This window comes from Syngnathus typhle, linkage group LG3 (assembly GCF_033458585.1).
Source record: "Syngnathus typhle isolate RoL2023-S1 ecotype Sweden linkage group LG3, RoL_Styp_1.0, whole genome shotgun sequence".
NCBI classification, from domain to species: domain Eukaryota; kingdom Metazoa; phylum Chordata; class Actinopteri; order Syngnathiformes; family Syngnathidae; genus Syngnathus; species Syngnathus typhle.
In genome coordinates this window covers 10,528,077-10,546,482 of record NC_083740.1, presented here as the reverse complement: position 1 = coordinate 10,546,482, position 18,406 = coordinate 10,528,077, and the positions used below count along the sequence as shown (strand labels likewise).

The following is an 18,406-nucleotide window of genomic DNA, read 5'->3' as shown; positions in this document are numbered from 1 at the left end:
GGGCGCATATAAACTGCTGATCAGTTTATACACATGATGAATTCCTTCAGTGCTCAACCAGTTGCCTGACTAAATAAGAACAGAAGGGCGATAGACAGATGCAAATGTTGACCTTATGTTTAAGCAGCAGGTGAATGGCAACAAGCATTTCGTTTGCATAAATCACACATTTGCCTGGCTGCAAATGTGGCGCCATTGGAGCATTAGCTGCCCTCAGAGTCTTGTTTACATGCCCCCATTTCAACATGCACAGCTCAGTCCTGTTCTCACAGGACTTTTTATGGTGGTCTCTCTCCTTAGGGAATATAATTTTAAGCGTCATCATTGATTAATTTATCAACTATTCATTCATTCAGAACCTTTTTTGGACAGGCAGAATGTTTTGTTGCCCTAGAGCTGTAGTTGTTGTTTGTAAGACATGATAGTTTTGCTAATACTTAAGGCATCATTTACTTACCGTAATTTTTGGACTATAAGTCGCACCGGAGTATAAGTCGCACCAGCCATAAAAGGCCCAAAAAAGTGAAAAAAAACATATATATGTATATAAGTCGCTCCTGAGTATAAGTCGCCCCCCCCCACCCAAACTATGAAAAAAAACGCGACTTATAGTCCGAAAATTACGGTAGTTGGACTATACATTTAAACATTTTATGAGTATAGTAATTGTAATATCTCTGTATGTAATGCATCATATGTATGCCAAATTTATAAAGAACTCTACCAACCCACACTGACACAACGTACAAAATGTGCAATACCACAATAACACACACCACCAGATGCTCAGTTATGATTGATGCTGCCAGTTATTTATTTAACAATATGTTTGTCATTTTTAATGTGCTATGCTCCACATGCATGTCATTGTACACAATAAGCAAGTTTCATTTTTACACGCACACACACGCACGCACACGCGCACACACACACACACACACACAGACTGTGTACATTGCTTTTCCATTGGCTTGCATTAAGTATGAACAAAATATTACACAAGTCTGTTAACATCCTGCAAATGAAGTCACTACATATGAACTTAATTCTGATACTCTCTGGAAACCAAAGGCATTTCAAACATGTAGTCCTTTGTCCCTTTGAGGTCAGACTTTACTGTAATACACCGCCCATTCCTTTTTTTCCACATTATGGGTGTGTCCATTTGCAAAGCCATTTGCTGCTCCACTGCCTTCTTGATGCAGTATGTCATTGTTTTGGCCATGTACTTGCTCTTTTCTCAGTGCAAGAGCTGGTTTGCAAGTATGCCAGTTGCACAAAGCTTTATTCATGTCATCCTGGACCCTTATACCCAAGAGCTTGTCTTCCTCGTTCCTTCTCTTATCATCATCTTCATCGTCGCTGTCATTCTTGCTGGAGTGATGATGCAAGTTGCGCATCTCTCCACTAATATTTTCAAAGTACTGATAGATGCATACCTTGGCAAAGCTCTTGGCATGCTCTTTACAGGTCTCATCAAACATCTTACGCTCAATGTCGATATAATGAGACCAGTATTTGGTTTTGAGGAAAGCAGCCTGAGTAAAGCAAGGTCGAATAGCACGAATGAGGAATGCCGTGAAGGTCATCGTGAGTAAAAACATCCAGCCGCAAGCCTGTGGGAAACACACTTGCATTAGTCAAAGGTTGAGTCTTCACGTTATCTAAAGTATGTAAAGAGCTGTCATCCAGTTGGCATCTTAATGTTTCTGATAATGAGGATGATTCATAACTGCTCGTGAAAGAATCATCATTTTATGCTGACCCATTCAAATGTGTTTCTATCTTTCTTTTAAAATCATAACATTCCCTTCAGGGCATCAAAGCACACAAAAAAAGAAAAACAGAGTGGGTGTTTTGGATGGATGGAAAGAGGCCTCAGTTACATGAATAATAAAATGGAGGCTTGTTTTTTAGTTATCATATAAACTTAATGAAGATGTTTCCAACATTGGGCCAACAACCTTGTAACATTATCTTGGATGGCCAATATCAGCTCATGATGTTAAAAAATAAAATGTATAAATATATAAAATAAAGTAAATTGATAATAAAAGTAAATAAAATGTAAAAAAGTAAATAAATAAAATAAAAGGATAATATGCGGAAAAATAATATTTAAGGAAGTAATAGTTTGTCTTACAAGAGTCCCCTAAAGTAAAAAACTAGCCATCATGTTAACATCCATAAAATTATGAAGAAAAGAAAAATAAGATCTGCATACCTGTGATATGCACTTGATGTATCGGGATGCCGCTACTCTCACTTCCTGATACTCAAACAAGTCTTTACATGGAATCTTTGCCAGCAGTTTTATCCTCTCTGCCTCGGACATCCCCTTGATGAAACTAAAATTCCCAAACTTTTCAATATCCAAATTGATGCTGAAAGCACAGAGGAAGCTCTTGCCATCCATGAGAGTCACTGATACCCAAACGACGGGCGCTATCAGAGATCTCTGTGCGATTGAACAGAACATGTAACGAAGGATTGACGGGTCTTTCGTTCTCTCTCCTGTAGGTCGTCTCCATTCTTCTGCTAGCACAGACACATTATTGTTCAATACAAATCCTAATAAGAAAAACCAAAGAGGTGGGATGATCAGAAGCCCGATCCCATAGCTGTAGTTGTACTCCGGAATACACGGGCAGCTGAACTCAAAGGCAGAGTACATTTGTGCACTGGCTAGGGCCATGATACCACAGATGCCATTCATAAAGGATTCCTGGTTGGACTGAAGGAACTGGAACATCATACGCAATTTATCCATCTTTGCGTGTATATCAAGGCCTCAGCTCCAAAGTGATACAATCTGTGAAATGAGGATGTAAACAGTTCTCTTAAAAATGGGTGATACAAAAAAAAGGTCATATGAGCTGTCTTATGAACTCTTTAATGGGTTATAAACACAAGTTCTATGGCGATCAATACTACCGTGATGGCTTTGCTGCAAGTTTATTGTAATTGTAAATGTCAGTGATTTTCCGTTGATAATTGTCTAAAATCTGTTACAGTTGAGTTGAAATTGAACAGTAAAGATTGAGCAGACACAGCCTAAAGTTATATTCAGCCTTAAGCGCTATTAAGTGATGATAAAATCATCAACACTTGATGTGGTTTGGCCTGGAAAGCCTCACCCTATGTTCTTCAGGCTCAATGTGAGACAGACTACGGAAAATAGGCTTTAAGTGGATCCATTTTGAGCACAAAATGAACGCAAATAGCAGCACTTACTTGCTTTAAAGATGGAAGAGATGGAAATCGCACACATTTAATTGCCCATTTGAAGTCATTTGCAATCCTTTTGGTCTGTTTACACGTTGTGTCTCAGACTGATGGAACAGTGCTTCTCAAACCTTCTGTAGGATTGTTCAGTCCACCACATTGTTGGTTATTCGGTCCCGCCCCTCGCAAGCACCTGGGCTGATGGTGACGTCACAAAAGATTCTCCTTCACCACATATTGTATGACTTGAAAAAAAGACAATATTTCTCATCACACACTTACACGGCAATTTGAGAGTTTAATTATTTGTTCTTATATTGTAGTAGTCTATTTGTGTATGTGTCAAGGATTCAGAGCAACTGAGACATGCAAAAATGTTCACAAAGCATTCAAATGTCTGTGGCTTTGTTTGAGAAAAAAATGTGTTCGATAGCCAAGAGAGAAAGATTATTTACACAGAACAGACAAGGCTTAGCTTCCTGCAAATACAAATAAGCATTGTTTGAAATTGTCCAAAAATACATTGCACAAAAGCAGTCCTAGAATTTCAAATCAACAATCAAATAGAAGGCAAAGGGGGGACTTTTACATTTCCACGTCCTTTTTGGATCGTGTCTTGCCCTGTGGCCTTGCGTGTAATCTTTCAGATCAGTTATTTACACTTTGAGATCTGCTCATTGATATGTCGGCCCACTGTATACGTATGCGTTAGATCACTTTACACTAAGATGTTGCTGTGGTTTTTTTGTACATCTTAAACAGGAAAGAGTCACAGGAGATAAGTCCTTAACAAAGTTCAATCTAAAATAGCACGCAAGTTCCGAGGCTACTTAAGTTAAGTCTTGTTACTTACATCAAAACTATTTCGACAGTATTACTAGAAGGTGTGAGATGAGGAAATGTGTCTTGGAGGTGCACATACTTTAAGATTTACATCAGATTTAGTAAGTCAGATTTTTCCTCTCTCTTTCTTTGAGTCACCTTGCTGTGGAAATAGTATGCCACATTGTCATTACCATTTATCTAATTTGGTAGTTTTATATTAGCCCTGTGTTTGACCTTTTGCCCAAAGTCAGAATAAGCTGTACGGAAAATAGATCGACTTAAGTAAATAGTGCACTTTGTGAAGAATAAATAAAAACTGCATCATGTGTGATTTGCAAGGAGGGCCAGACATGCAAAGAAAGCAACTTCTGTTTGTGGTCACATTTGGCCTACTCAAGTATCCAAGAGACAACCCCAAGGAGCAAGACAATTTCATCTGCCAATTTATGACCTGATGACAAGCAAAAGAGAACTGTGGATATTCATTTTGTAGATGACAATGAGGTCTTTGTCTTGTTGACCCCGCCTCATTTGTGCAGCTCTGAGTGTGCACTTTTGAACAAGCAAGTTGCTGACCTGATTCCAGAGCAGGATGTCTGGGGTCAAATTAAACGGAGTGGAGAATAGAATTCAAAATAAGTGCCACTGACAGTCTCCTGATGCAGATGATGACATGCATGGAGCCTATTCCAAAAGTCAACTCTGCTAACTTTTGTGACACCTTTCTTTGACCTCTTTCAAATACAATTAACTTCCCTTTTCATTAATGATGTCGCAAAATGGCAAGTATTGATCTCTTCTGTACTTTGTGGACTTCACTTACAAAATATTTGCTTACAAAAATGAATGATCGATTTTTAGTTAAGTCACGGATTTTCCCCAAGTTTTATTGTTTTATACTCATTACAAGTAGATATATTGGTATTTTTGTGCAGGAGGCCCTGATATTTTTCATAGATGCGATTGTCAACAGGTGTTCTGCTGCCTTTAGTGGTCTGTAGTGGTACTGCAGGTGGTCCGCGAAATTGGAAATTGAAAATAATGGTAACATTTGTAAAAATAAAATTATTTAGATTTTATTCATTTTCAAGCTTATTTTGTGAATCATTTACCCATCCAAATTATGTCAAATGTAGCAGAGATTGCCAAAATTGACATACGGAGGCAAATAAACAGCCTGTATAAGTCTATCCTTCTTTGGTACGAAATGAAATATTCCGCCTAAGCAGTGGTCCAAGAGTTGCTCCTTGTTTATAATTGGCCAAAACCAGTTGAAAACCCCTGATCTATACAATGCTCTGCTGTGTGGACCGTCCCTGCCGCATCGGGTCTTTTCAAAACTGTGAATCTCTTCCACCCTCTTGTGGTGAATTAGTGCACGTACAAAAACATGCATACATTTTAAGTATGCGATGCCAAGAAAGGCAGATACTACTGTACCTGATTCATGCACCAAACTGTATCAACAATAATAATCGTTTCACATAGGTGGATAGTGACTGCAGCACAACACAGAAGAGGTGGGGCGGTTTTATTTACAAGACATTCAATAATTACTCCCAATAGCTAAGGAAGTCACTATGTTCAGTCATGTCCTCAAAGCTGGGGGCTCCCCAGAGTGCAGATTTCGGCTGCAGCTCAAAGTCCGGCTTTCCATCCTCATCTTTGAAGCTGACCTTCCAAGACGGACTTGAGACCATGTTGACAGACGCTGTTGCAAAGATAATTCACTCAGATGATTGCATTAAATTTTCTGTTCCATATATTTTTAACAATTAAAACATTTGCTTATGCTTCATGACATAGAAAAAAAATGGTTTAAGCAAACTGCACCTCTCGATAGTGGCAAGCAGGAGGATTCACAGCAGGCACACACGCGGTCATTGCCATGCAACTCTTTCCATCTGAACAACAGAAGATTTCACTAACCAAGAGCACTTTTAAACTGCTATAATCTAGTGTGTCACAGTTGACTCACTTTTTGGTTGCTCGATGATAATTGCAAGCCTTTAAGCTTGACGTTGGTGTTGGATCACCCATGGAGAATTCACAGTGCAGATAGAGTTGCTGAAAAGATATATTTTTTTAAAAGCGGTTAGTGCAACAGATACGTATATCCCACGTTATCTAGTTTGTAGTGCATTGCACTGAGCGTACCGATGATGAAGAAACAGCCGTGTCTTTGAAAATGAAGGCACTCACTGAGAATTTTTGAATGTTTAAGGGGCCCTTGAGAAACGCGGACTGTTTTGTCACCATACTATCAATCATACAACTGAAAAAATGGAAAGAAATTAGTGATGAACTGTGCCATATTGCTTTTGACCTAGTTAAATGTCTTACCCTTGGTTGTCAATAACTGTATATTTTGGTTCAGAGTAAGGATCTTGGCGAGGAGTCATAAAACATTTGTTGATGTAAAGCCTCTGGTCCGAAGAAGCGTCGTCTGCTCGTTTCACCACAAAGTACATCGGCTGCCCCAGGATGAACGTTTTATCACCAACAACTTCATTTCCTGAAGCTGATAATTCAAGAAGGGTGAATTGGTAAAGAATCGTGTAAATTACAAATTTACCACTTATTTATCTCGTATTATGAATGCAGTTTTTAAGTTAAGTCAATGCAAAGTGACAAATCTAGTGGTTGCACAATCATTTGAACAGGAATAACTCATTTCTAGCAATATGTATAAAATGTCTTAAAAGCAATGTCAACATTTGTCATACCAGATAATCTTGGCAACATGCAATACTTCTTGAAAAATCATACCATCTTGTGGAGTGATGACGTAAGCATATTTTGATCGCAGTGGTTTGTAAACCGTGCCCCTTCTCAATTTGATAAAGATACCAGGATGGAATGAGTGGAAATGCCTGCAACAGGACAAAAATAGTCCACTTTAATGGAATGTTTTAAATAATAGATTAGCGTGTTGTAATGACGCTAGGGGTGTCAGACTCATTTTTGTCGTGAGCCACTTTCGAGTTACTACTTCCCTCGGACGGTCGTTATGACGGTGAAACCAAATTATCTCATCACATTATTACATAATACACAAGAACTTGAAAGATTATTAGTTTCAAAATTAGAAGTCAAGATTTGATTCTTCAATTATTTTTCAAAGGGTGGCAAAAGCTCAATGATAATCAACATTGGAGTTCGCCAAGTAACTTTTTCTAAAAGCATAGTTTCACGGTACGTTCACTGACCCTTTTTGAACGCTGCAGTATTTTCAAAGGCCAAATTGCCAGGTCCAAATATTTGTTTGGTGATATTCATAGCTCTAGCTCGCAGTTTTAACAATGCAATAATCCCAATTAGCATTATGTATGGAAAAATATAACGTGTTTTTACCTTGGGTATTTGCACTGCAAGAGGACATCAAATGGCATCTCTCGAACAACTGGAGTAGTTGGCTTGTAGTGGAGTACAATACTAATGAACAAATGGTCATCAGTACTCTAGGACACAGACATTTTTACAAGATGTGGGTTTGCCAAATGGCAAAACAATGTAATAAAATAAAATAAACTTGACATAATCCAACCTCTCTCTCGAATCCACAGTCAGCATTCAGAAGGTACAGAAGGAAATAATGTTCCGAAGTGCCTTCGTTTACAGGACACTTGCCAAGTTTCAAGTCTTTGAATGCATCTCTCGTTGAGAAAAGCTCCTTGCTTACTTTCACGTACATGCGGTCAATGTGGCACAAGACCTCAACAAGCTTAGATTTGGCTGCGCCACCAATTGAGGCAACAGTGGGAGGTGGTGCAAGGAGCATTTTCTTGACCGAATCCGGGAGAGGTCTAACACCTTTTTCTGGAATAAATAGCTCTTTTGGATCCTGCGAGAAAGAGACAATTCTATGCCATGAAGACATGACAGGTTGTGAGGATTTACTCTTGGGCAATCTGTCAGGAAACATGGATGATCTGGATTTAAGGCCTGGAGGAACTTTATCCATCTCGCTCTCCAGCTCTGGATGCAAACTCTCCCATTCTAATTCTGCATCTTCATATTCTGGCACACTTTCCAGTGGATTAGAGTTGGCAAAGTAAATGAGAAGCAAGAAAGCCCACATCCGCATCAACCCCATTTTCTGAGCACCTTAATGCTCTTGCTGCGCTTACCTCTACTGATCAGTTTGACACCTGGAGTGAATTAGCTAAGAGCGCAATCAATGAGAGGTATTTATGTTTTTCAAAGCCATGTGTTTTGAACAAATTTAAAAATGATTATGATCTTGAATTATTTTTATACAATTTAAGATGTGTGTTTTGTAAAGAGGATTTTACATTTCTATTTTATATTGAGGACGTTGCGTTTCGATGACGTCATACCCGGAAAAATCCAACAGCGTCCTTACGGAAGCCGTGCGCGCTTAAGTGCTTCATTCTCTAACTTGCCATCTGTTAAGTTAATATAATGTTCCACGGGCTTAAGCATATTGCTTTGTATTTGGAGACAACTTTAGACTTTATGTGATCTGAATCTGGTAAAGGTTGGAGCAGGCGTTTTTGCTAACACGGCAGCTACTGTGGCTAAGCTAATGTTTTGGTTGTTTTGACGCCTCGACGTCGGTGTGTGTGGTGGTGCGTATTACTAATTTTGTATAATTTCCCGAGTTTGATCAAATGGTAATATATTTGCGAGTGCGATTAGCACAGTGTATCTTGCAAGCGCTAAGAAACGGGTAGTTCTAGTTACTTGTTGGGGCCGCCTGATTGTCCCTTGCCATAACTAGCAAAAGCGTGGCGGAGCTTCACCAGCTCCCCGGGAGCCCCGGCCTCAATGCGTGGGATGATGGGCAGCCAGAGTAGTCCTGTCAAGAGTTACGATTATCTCCTTAAATTTCTCTTGGTGGGAGACAGTGACGTCGGGAAGGGAGAAATTTTGGACAGTTTACAGGACGGCTCGGTCGAGTCTCCCTTTGCCTACAGCAGTGGTGAGTTGCTCTTGTGGGTTTATATTTTAAAATGCGTCAAACTGGCTAACATCAAGTGATCTGAATTATGTGATATTTTAGGAATAGATTACAAGACAACGACAATACTGCTGGATGGAAGAAGAGTGAAATTAGAGTTATGGTAAATGGGAGTTGGAGTGATGGCTACAAAATATCTGTAGGGTGAAAAACAACAGCATACTTTATGTGGTTCTCTTTCAGGGATACATCTGGTCAGGGCCGATTTTGCACCATCTTTAGATCTTATTCAAGAGGAGCACAGGTGAGCATTACTGATTATTTGTTGTGTTGCCATAAACACTTGGACACAATTATAACCCTCTGTTAATTGGTAAAATCCCACAATAATTGCTAAAATAACTTGAAACAGACAAAAATAATTTAAAAATGTAATGATAATTGGGCCATCAAAAACATGCTTATTTTGTTTTTGTGGTCCATTGTTTTTGTCCATGTCTTTTTTTTTATTTGAATTAATATTGTGAATCTGTTTGACCACAGAAACAAAAAAATACCTAATTTTCACTAGGTGCATTTTGGAGAACTTATTATTTTTGTTTTCAGTTTTAAGGTTGTTTTTAGCAATCAGTGTTTGTCTTTCATCAGCAGAGGAGTCCCAACAATTGTGTACCTGTGCTCATAAAGATTTTTACCCTACAGGGCATCCTCCTTGTTTATGACATCACTAATAGCTGGTCATTCGATGGCATTGACCGCTGGATTCGAGAAATTGATGAGGTCAGTGTTTTAGTCTTAAGAAATCCACAACTCAAAACAAAAGATAATGTGCATGTCCAACTTTTCAGCGATTTAGTACTTTTTGCTAAAATTGCTGTTTTTGCTGTAGTAAAATGCGCTATATAAATAAAATTCTATTGTATTGCATGTCACAATTTCTACACAGTAAAGGAAAATAAATAAATAAACACTTTCTTTTTTACGTTTTTCAGCATGCCCCTGGTGTGCCCAGGATCTTGGTTGGCAACCGACTTCACTTGGCTTTCAAGCGGCAGGTTCCAACAGAGCAAGCAAGGGCTTATGCCGAGAAAAACAACATGACTTTCTTTGAGGTCAGCCCTCTGTGCAACTTCAATGTCATCGAGTCTTTCACCGAACTCTCACGCATCGTGCTGATGAGGCACGGGATGGAGAAGTTCTGGAGGCCCAACAGAGGTGAGCTCATTGCGTTTGAAAAAAGATTGCACAATGAGTTTAGCTTTAGATTGCACACAAAACCAGGGAATAAAATTCATACTCACAATTTTACTGCAGTTTTTAGCCTCCAAGATCTGTGCTGCCGTTCCATCGTCTCCTGCACGCCCGTGCACCTTATCGACAAGTTGCCTCTCCCCGTGGCCATTAAATCCCACCTCAAGTCATTCTCCATGGCTAACGGCATGAATGCGGTCATGATGCACGGGCGCTCCTACTCGGTCGCTAACAGTGCCGCCACGGGCGTCACGAGTGCTGGAAGCAAGGCCAACAGTATCAAGCGCTCCAAGTCCTTCAGGCCCGCACAGAGTTCGCCAAAAACCTCTCCGTCCTCATCGTCCAAGGGCAACTGTAAGATATCGTAGTGAAAGCGTGCACTGAAACCTGTGTATTTGGGTGTCGCTGCTCCAAGAGGCCTCTCGAGGCCACAGCAATTGGAAATAAGATACCTAGACAAAAACGTTATGCTACCTTGAATTTACTTTGGCCTAATCCGGTGGATTACTATTGTTTCTTTTTAATGCACTTGCTGGTGCCATTTTTGGAGGTTGTTTTGTCCCCACTTTTATTAAAGAAGATCGAGTTGATCAAAACATTGAACCGATAGTTAAGTTGTGGATTGTGACTCACCGTCCGACACTACAAAAGGAAGGGGTCTTCAGTTTAGTTTATTTGAATTGTTTTATTTGTTTAGCCTTATATTTAAAATTAAATTTGTATTAATTAACGTGTCAGCCATAAGTACCTGTTGGGACTTGACACCTTAGGAAGACTCGTCTAATTTATTTTATTTTTTTTCAAATCTGTGGTTAACGCTTCGTTGCATTTGAAATGTGACTCCTTTCGTTTTTATATCAGGGGAAGGTGCGGTCAATAAACTGCACAGAGGTGAGCAAAATTGCCCTCTAAAACCAGCATTGCTCTGTTTCGGTTTTGTAATGTCGTTTTCTCTGTCCTAATCTGCTGCTTCTGTTTCATCCTTTATTGGATGTTTTGTTTTGGCCTTTTAGCCCATTAAGTGAAATTATATTTTACATTAAAAATTTTAGAAATTATGTGGTGCTGATGAGGAAAAGTACAAGCTAAATGTACAGGTTTTTTACTGTGATAGTAAAATTGTAAATTTTTTTTTTGCTTTTAGATTTTTTGTAAACATGCTGTGTATTTATGAATGTAAAGATTTCAGTAACCTGCTACCTTTCTGTGGCCATGGAGGACCAGTGGAATGTTTTGTCGCTGCCTCAAGTATTTGCTTATTTGACCTTCTTTCAGCCTCTTTGAAAGTAGGCACATGACAAGCAGTGCACGGTTCCTGGTGACATTTAGCACCCTTCACTTTGTAACCAGTCAAAGAATTGACAAAAGGTGTAAAATGTCAAGTTTACAGCCAAAGCTCAGTAAGAGCACGAAATGCTTCATCACAACTTTTCTACAAGCGACTTTGTAATCTGCATAAATGTCTGCCATTTGAATTCAGTCATGATGTTACCTTCCCAATAATACTTAAATGTGTGGTGATATGATAGGAATTAAAATTGTGCACATTTTCTGCTGCTGCCTCTTTTTTTAATGTAACTGCGCTCTACTGAGACCAGTGCATTGGACTTAATTGACCAACTAAACTCTCAAGCACAATCTGTTGATGTTTTTGACGTAGCTGTGTTGTAAAGACTTGGATGAGAACCAATGATTCCCCTTCTCATCCGGCTGCATTGAAAACTAAGACTCCCTTGACAAATAAAAGGTTAAAAGCTATCTTTGTTTCCCTGTGTATCATTTGCCATGTTTTTTGCACCACCTTTATTCAAACATTTATCAAGGTCATTGTGGGAATATGTTTGCTTTCCTTTGTGTGTTGAGGGGCCAGCGGTGCTGAGGAACCTTCAAACCCAGAGGGGGTGTTGAATTGATTAACGTTGTCTTGGCCATTTTTGGATAACCGGAAAATGAATGCAGCGGTCAAAAGTCACCCAAAGGTTACGGGGTCACTGGTCATGAAAAGATTTGGGGGGCAGCTTCTCAGCGTCTCGCAGCGGAATCGGGACAATGCAAAGGCTGTCCCTAAAGTCTGGACGCATGGGAAGGCACGTATTTTTTAACAAATGGCATTTTTAATAACGTTGTATTCAACTGGAATTCCTAACATGTTGATGCACATGTTGCAAGATTAATTCCTCACTGCCATCATTTGTCAATGTTTCCAAACTTTATTGCACAATAGTTGTATTAACCACACAACGTGCCAAATAAGCTGAAACTTCCACTTGAGTGATCAAAAAAGTTGATTGGCTGTTTGCAGACGACACCGCAATAAATTGTCTGGACACTTTTAACGTTAGACTTCTCACGGGGATGTTGGCACAGCTTGTTTTCTTTGATGTTTTTACAATGTTTGTGCAGTTGCTGAGCGCATGGCAGTGCTTCATAAAAGTTTGAGACGCCGGACGGCCAGGGGGGGGCCTGAGGGGACTGCCCTTTCCCCCCTTCTCTTTTCACGCTCTGAAAGCCTGATGTTGCGTCTTTCTTTCTCATTGTGCGCTTTTCAATCGCTCAATTCTCGGTTGTGTGAAATCGCCTGCGGCGAAACTTTGTCTACTGACACGCATTTTTTTTCTCTAAGGAAACAAATCAAGACTTGGAATCGAAATACATTTACGTAAGGTATTGCTGGAGTAGCTTCAGAAGTTTCGTGGCGCGCGTAGCTTGGTTGGATAGTCTTTACGCACAGCAGAACGACTGACTTGCACATTGTTGACGCACAAACCAGACCTCTCCTGAAAAGCTCCAAGAACCTACTTCCTTATCCTGACCTAAATGAGATATGGAATTAATCATCAAAGGACGAAGACCAAAAAGGAGCAACAATGTATAAAACCCACCGACCACTTTTGGATTGTAGATGCGCCAAGGAAAATACAATTTGGTGTCATACACGCAACTCTAGGAGACAAGAACTGGGATGGATTGATGTGTTTTTACGAACACTCCTGCTTTGCCAATTATTCAGACTTCCTCTGGGTGCGACTGTGTCAGCACCCAAAGTGGAACATGAAGGACTTTGTCCCAATAAAATCAACACAAATCTCTGGGTTGATGCACAAAGCACCTGCGAGAGAGAATGCAACATTGATGAGGTGAGGTAATTTATACTTTATAGCCTAACCAATGTTATTTGTTTTAAAAATATGCATATATACATATATAGCCGAGAATCTGTACATGAAAATACACGGGTACAAGTATTCTCACTGCATACTGTATTTCATGTATCTATACATTTAGTGAATTATTTTTATGTTTACTTGAGCACAATTTTAAAAGGCATACATATATAAAAAAAAAAATTGAAAATTGGATCAAAAACATTTAGAGATGACTGTACAAACGACACATACAGATTGATGGTTGATTTATTCACTGGGATCTTGTTGACTCATAAGAGACAGCGTGGACCAGGATACAACGAAATTTCAACAAATTCTGAGACACAAGATAATTGCCATCCACAGCCTAATTTTAGGAACTTTGTTTGACATTGTTGGGTTTTGCCTAAAAGCTTGTGGCATTCACAAATTATGTTTTGTCATATTTATCTTTTTGTTTAATTTTAATTGCATGTCTCAATTTGCCAAAGCTAATAGATAATAAGCCTTTTTGTTTACTTTTGTGAATACATTTCAGTACTTGTTTTCCTCTTTACATATATTTTTTTCTTCTAGGTGTCAGTATTTTTGCCACCTCTGTCAATTTGTATTTTGTGCTTTGTATTGTATGAGCAGGACTGTGCTGACTTTGAGAAGTGCTGCACCAACGTGTGCGGCCTCAACAGTTGTGTAGCTGCACGATTCTCCGATGGCACCACCGCCCAGCCCGATGGTCTTGGAGGAGGGAAAGGGGACACCGCCCCGGGCTCCACGGCAACCTGCGATGGATTTATCTGCAGCCAGCAGGGAGCCACCTGTGACATCTGGGACGGCCAGCCCATCTGCAAGTGTCAGGACCGATGCGAGAAAGAGCCCAACTTTACATGCGCGTCGGATGGCCTCACGTATTTCAACCGCTGCTACATGGATGCGGAGGCTTGCATCCGCGGGGTGACACTTACTGTGGTTACCTGCCGATTCTACCTAGCAGGACCCCACACGAGTCCGCTGCCTCAGGACACGACTGCTTATCCCACCCCAACATCTTCTCAGGAGGACCCGATGCCACCCACGCTGTACTCCAACCCTCACCACCAGTCCATTTATGTTGGAGGCACGGTCAGCTTCCACTGTGATGTCATTGGCATCCCCAGACCCGACGTCACCTGGGAGAAACAAAGCGAGCGGCGTGAAAGGCTCGTCATGAGGCCGGATCAAATGTACGGCAACGTGGTGATCACCAACATCGGACAGCTCGTCATCTACAACGCTCAAGTGTGGGACACGGGTATCTACACTTGCGTTGCACGCAATTCCGCTGGGGTTCTCCGTGCGGACTACCCTCTCTCAGTCATACGTCGGTCTGACGATGACTTCTCCGAGGATCCAGAGATGCCCATGGGGAGACCCTTCTCACCGGCAGACTGCCTGGCTGAAGTGGACACGAGAGTATGCAGCGGTGAGCGCCATGTGGATTGGTACTACGACAACAAGCTGGGCTCCTGCGTGACCTTCAGCAACGGCGGCTGCGAGGATAGCCGCAACCGATTCGAGACCTATGAGGAATGCAAGGCCTCCTGTCAGAGAGAGGGGATGGGGATATGCTCCTTACCTTCGGTGCAGGGCCCCTGCAAAACTTGGGAAGTGCGTTGGGCTTGGAATTCTGTCATGAAACGCTGCCAAGCGTTCGCCTACGGTGGCTGCCACGGGAATGCTAACAGCTTTGGCACCAAAAAGGAGTGTGAAGCAAACTGCCCAACGCCCAAAAGGAAACCTTGCAAGACGTGTCGGGTTAAGGGCAAAATGGTGCCCAGTTTATGTCGCAGTGACTTTGCCATTGTGGGCCGGCTGACCGAGCTCGTTGAGGATCTGGATTCGGGATTGGCCCGCTTTAGCCTGGAAGAGGTTCTCAGAGATGAAAAGATGGGCTTGACTTTCCTCAACACCAAGCACCTTGAGGTGACCATTGACAAGATAGACTGGACTTGTCCTTGCCCAAACATCACCGTGGAGGAAAACCCTCTGCTGGTGATGGGGGTGGTGCAGGACGGCATGGCCATCATCCAGTCAGACAGTTACGTCAGAGCGATAACCGATCGCAGACTTAAAAAGCTCCGCGAGGTTGTGGTTAAAAAGACCTGCCGGACATCGTAAAACTGCAGACTTGCTATTACACAGATGGCTGGAGGAACAAATGGCACTGTGAAACATTTATCACCCAAGTGGACGTTAGCCCAACAAAAATTATACAGGAGCACTCATGGCGTCTAGCGCTACTTAAACTACATTTGAAGTGTGTTGTGAGGTCTTATTTTGTGTTTTATTATTTCAATAGTCAAAGTCGATTAGTCCTTGTTCCCTTCACATGCAGTTTGTATGATAGCATTCACGATTATTTCTTTTAGAGCTGTCAGAAAAATATCTTTATATTGTCCAACTTGTACTGTTTTGCATAATGTCACTTAAATTGTCTTTATATATAGATATATATATTTTGAGTGATCTTTTACTTATCTATGTATGTCTAATGTGCACAATATCACCTATAAACCTCTCAACAAGTGATTTGAACCTTTGTTTTTGCTAAATGACCAAAGCTTATACAATGAGAAAAGCAAAAATGAGCTAAATCAGGATAAGAAGTGAGTCACTTTTATTGTTGCGTGCAATCAGGAATATAGTTGTACTCAATATATGATACAATCATTCTGTCTATTTAACGTAATGTCCAATTAGTTGTAGGAATTTGGCAACACGTTTGAGCGTTTTGTTAATTTAAGGCGCTTTTTTTCCATCCTGGTGTGATCCGTTCAGCAAAAGAAGGACGTCACACCAAACTCTCTTTCCTGAACACGAGACATTTGTTGTTGGCTGGCATATCCACCTAACACAGAAAACATCACCATTAATAATACACAGGAAAAAAATATATCAATTTGAAAAAACTGCTAGCTTACAATTTTCTCCAGGAATAAACCATGTATTTCTGCAAGTGATTTGAGGAGGGAAATATCCCTGAGGCCCCACTCTGGATTCCTGTAAATGAAAATGTTTTGTTCCTGAACTTACTTTGCACGAGTGCATTTAACATGATTAATAAATAATTCTCTCTGACATAATCCCACAAAACAGTGGCCACGAAGACGAAAGGTCAACTAACTTACCTTTGTCGTAGGCTCAAGTCAAAATCAACATTGCTTTGTGGCGTGATGGTGCCATTCATCGCATAAGGCTGGAGATGGCAGAAGATATTGCATCACATAATGATTTGTTTTTTGCTGCCATAATTTCATGAAATGCAGATTTATGATTCGATAAAATCAATTTAAACTCACCCCATATGTCAAGAGTAGACCTTGTGGCTTCAACACCCCTCCAGCCCCTTTGAATAAACCCTAGAAGGGAAATAAACATGACTTATATTGTTGGAAGGCAAAGAGCAGATGAATCAGTTTATTTTAAATTTAAATTTAACCAGTTCAGTGTTTGATGTTATTTAATTTTGGTTTTACCGGTATATACATATTTTTTCTTCTAACCCGCTTTTCTACTTTATGAAAGACATAAACAAAAAATGCAATGTTATTTTTAGTAACCTTAGAAATATTTCAATTGCCAAAACTGGCTGCACATATAGTATAAGTAAATAGATTTGCAAGTTTGGTGACAGAACAAGTTAAGCTTATAAGTCAAGGAAAGGTACCACTGGGTGGTCAGCCACTCCAGACATCTCTTTTTAACAATACGTTTATTAATGATGCACTTAGTACTTGGATTTGCTAATACTTTGTCATGCATGTTTTTACCATTTGATTTATGTCTTTATTATTGTCTTTCAGTGAAAGCACCAGAGTGACCTAAACTACTGGGGACAAATTCCTTGTACGTTTTAACAAATTTGTTGAAAAGAGAGGATAGTCTCCTTTCTGTTGCCGAAGCAAAATTTTGTGAAAAGCTCTTACTAGATCATGCAGGTGCAAAGTGCCTGGTGGGCGTATGCACGGGTACAGTCATTGCAAGAAAAGTCCATGAACTAAAATTAGACCCATCACCGAGATACCTGCCTCTGTACAAGCCATGGGAGAGATGTGGATCATGTTGATGTTGAGGACCAGATCGAGGCTCTCCGCTTGGATCCCTCCCCAATAATCATGATTCTGAGAAGCATCCAGGTGGATGGCAGGCTTCACATTGTTCAATTGATAGTGAGCTCTGTAGGCTTCTATACTGAAAAGAGAGAATCACGGTGGGTGTATTGTTAGTCTAACAACTCACGCACATGCCTACATCATCAGCACCGCTCGTGATTGGTGTAAAGTCAAAAAAAATACCTGGCTAAAGACCGCTGATCGTACTCTGATGGTTGCCAAGTAATGTTCTTTAGAGCCCCAGCAAAATGCATGACATGTTGTCCTGTACCGGAGGAGATCTCGAGCGCTTGCAGCCTTCTGTCGGTGTTCACGCATCCCCGCAGCACCGTAAGGATGGGCTCCTTGTTTCTTTCCGCAGCCGCGGCATTCAGCATCTTGCTTAAATCTGGGTACAGTTGTCGGGTAATACACCAGAATTTACGAAGCCACCCCAGGACACCTGGTTGTTGATTTGTTAGTCCTAATAGAAGAACTGGAGCGTAACCTCGAATGTTTTGTTTTTCACTAGAAAACACTCAACTTCCGCTTGTCACTAGTCACGTGGTCAGCACAGTATCCAATGAGAGCGGCGGAAAAAGTAGTCACCTTCAAAATAAGACGCAAATCTATTTTCCTTATAAATTCTCTTTATTAAAGGGAAGAAAACACAGTCGCCCTCGGTATAGTTGATATAATGTACACCTGATATCACATATAAACATCACATTTCTTTCAGGTTCACATTTAAATAGAATAGAACTCTGGGCACAACAAGTCAAAAGCACCAGGGCACAACTACAGGATAAGGAATATTTTGGCAATTTAAAAAAACATTCAAAACAAAGGATTGCCTGAAAGGTGAAGTAAAGCTAAATAGCTGCATCACAGAGCTTCACAGAGGTGTT

At 40.5% G+C, this 18,406-nt stretch overlaps 5 protein-coding genes across 5 annotated transcripts; 2 read left to right on the top strand and 3 right to left on the bottom strand.

Moving 5' to 3' along the window:
- Positions 1-810: 810 nt before the first annotated feature.
- LOC133151203 (calcium homeostasis modulator protein 1) lies at positions 811-3,363 on the bottom strand. The gene is made up of 3 exons (XM_061274022.1): positions 3,235-3,363; positions 2,225-2,812; positions 811-1,616 (listed from the first exon to the last, which is right to left on the bottom strand). The coding sequence occupies exons 2-3, from the start codon at positions 2,768-2,770 to the stop codon at positions 1,107-1,109; spliced, it is 1,056 nt and encodes a 351-aa protein (XP_061130006.1). The 5' UTR covers positions 2,771-2,812; positions 3,235-3,363; the 3' UTR covers positions 811-1,106.
- A 2,220-nt stretch (positions 3,364-5,583) lies between these two features.
- zp3c (zona pellucida glycoprotein 3c) lies at positions 5,584-8,390 on the bottom strand. The gene is made up of 8 exons (XM_061275001.1): positions 7,598-8,390; positions 7,405-7,511; positions 6,820-6,923; positions 6,394-6,571; positions 6,208-6,325; positions 6,029-6,117; positions 5,884-5,954; positions 5,584-5,761 (listed from the first exon to the last, which is right to left on the bottom strand). Exons 1-8 carry the CDS (start codon positions 8,144-8,146, stop codon positions 5,604-5,606), a joined length of 1,374 nt encoding a protein of 457 aa, XP_061130985.1. The 5' UTR covers positions 8,147-8,390; the 3' UTR covers positions 5,584-5,603.
- Positions 8,391-8,841: 451 nt separating this feature from the next.
- On the top strand, positions 8,842-11,983 carry LOC133151729 (ras-related protein Rab-40C-like). The gene is made up of 6 exons (XM_061275002.1): positions 8,842-8,995; positions 9,077-9,137; positions 9,218-9,278; positions 9,677-9,754; positions 9,967-10,189; positions 10,289-11,983. The coding sequence occupies exons 1-6, from the start codon at positions 8,842-8,844 to the stop codon at positions 10,591-10,593; spliced, it is 882 nt and encodes a 293-aa protein (XP_061130986.1). The 3' UTR covers positions 10,594-11,983.
- Positions 11,984-12,925: 942 nt separating this feature from the next.
- Positions 12,926-15,758, top strand: wfikkn1 (WAP, follistatin/kazal, immunoglobulin, kunitz and netrin domain containing 1). The gene is made up of 2 exons (XM_061275031.1): positions 12,926-13,362; positions 14,008-15,758. The coding sequence occupies exons 1-2, from the start codon at positions 13,093-13,095 to the stop codon at positions 15,523-15,525; spliced, it is 1,788 nt and encodes a 595-aa protein (XP_061131015.1). The 5' UTR covers positions 12,926-13,092; the 3' UTR covers positions 15,526-15,758.
- Positions 15,759-16,007: 249 nt separating this feature from the next.
- On the bottom strand, positions 16,008-18,069 carry mettl26 (methyltransferase like 26). Its single transcript, XM_061274442.1, has 6 exons — positions 17,703-18,069; positions 17,436-17,598; positions 16,707-16,766; positions 16,536-16,603; positions 16,329-16,407; positions 16,008-16,255 (listed from the first exon to the last, which is right to left on the bottom strand). Exons 1-6 carry the CDS (start codon positions 17,894-17,896, stop codon positions 16,199-16,201), a joined length of 621 nt encoding a protein of 206 aa, XP_061130426.1. The 5' UTR covers positions 17,897-18,069; the 3' UTR covers positions 16,008-16,198.
- Between the last annotated feature and the right edge of the window lie 337 nt (positions 18,070-18,406).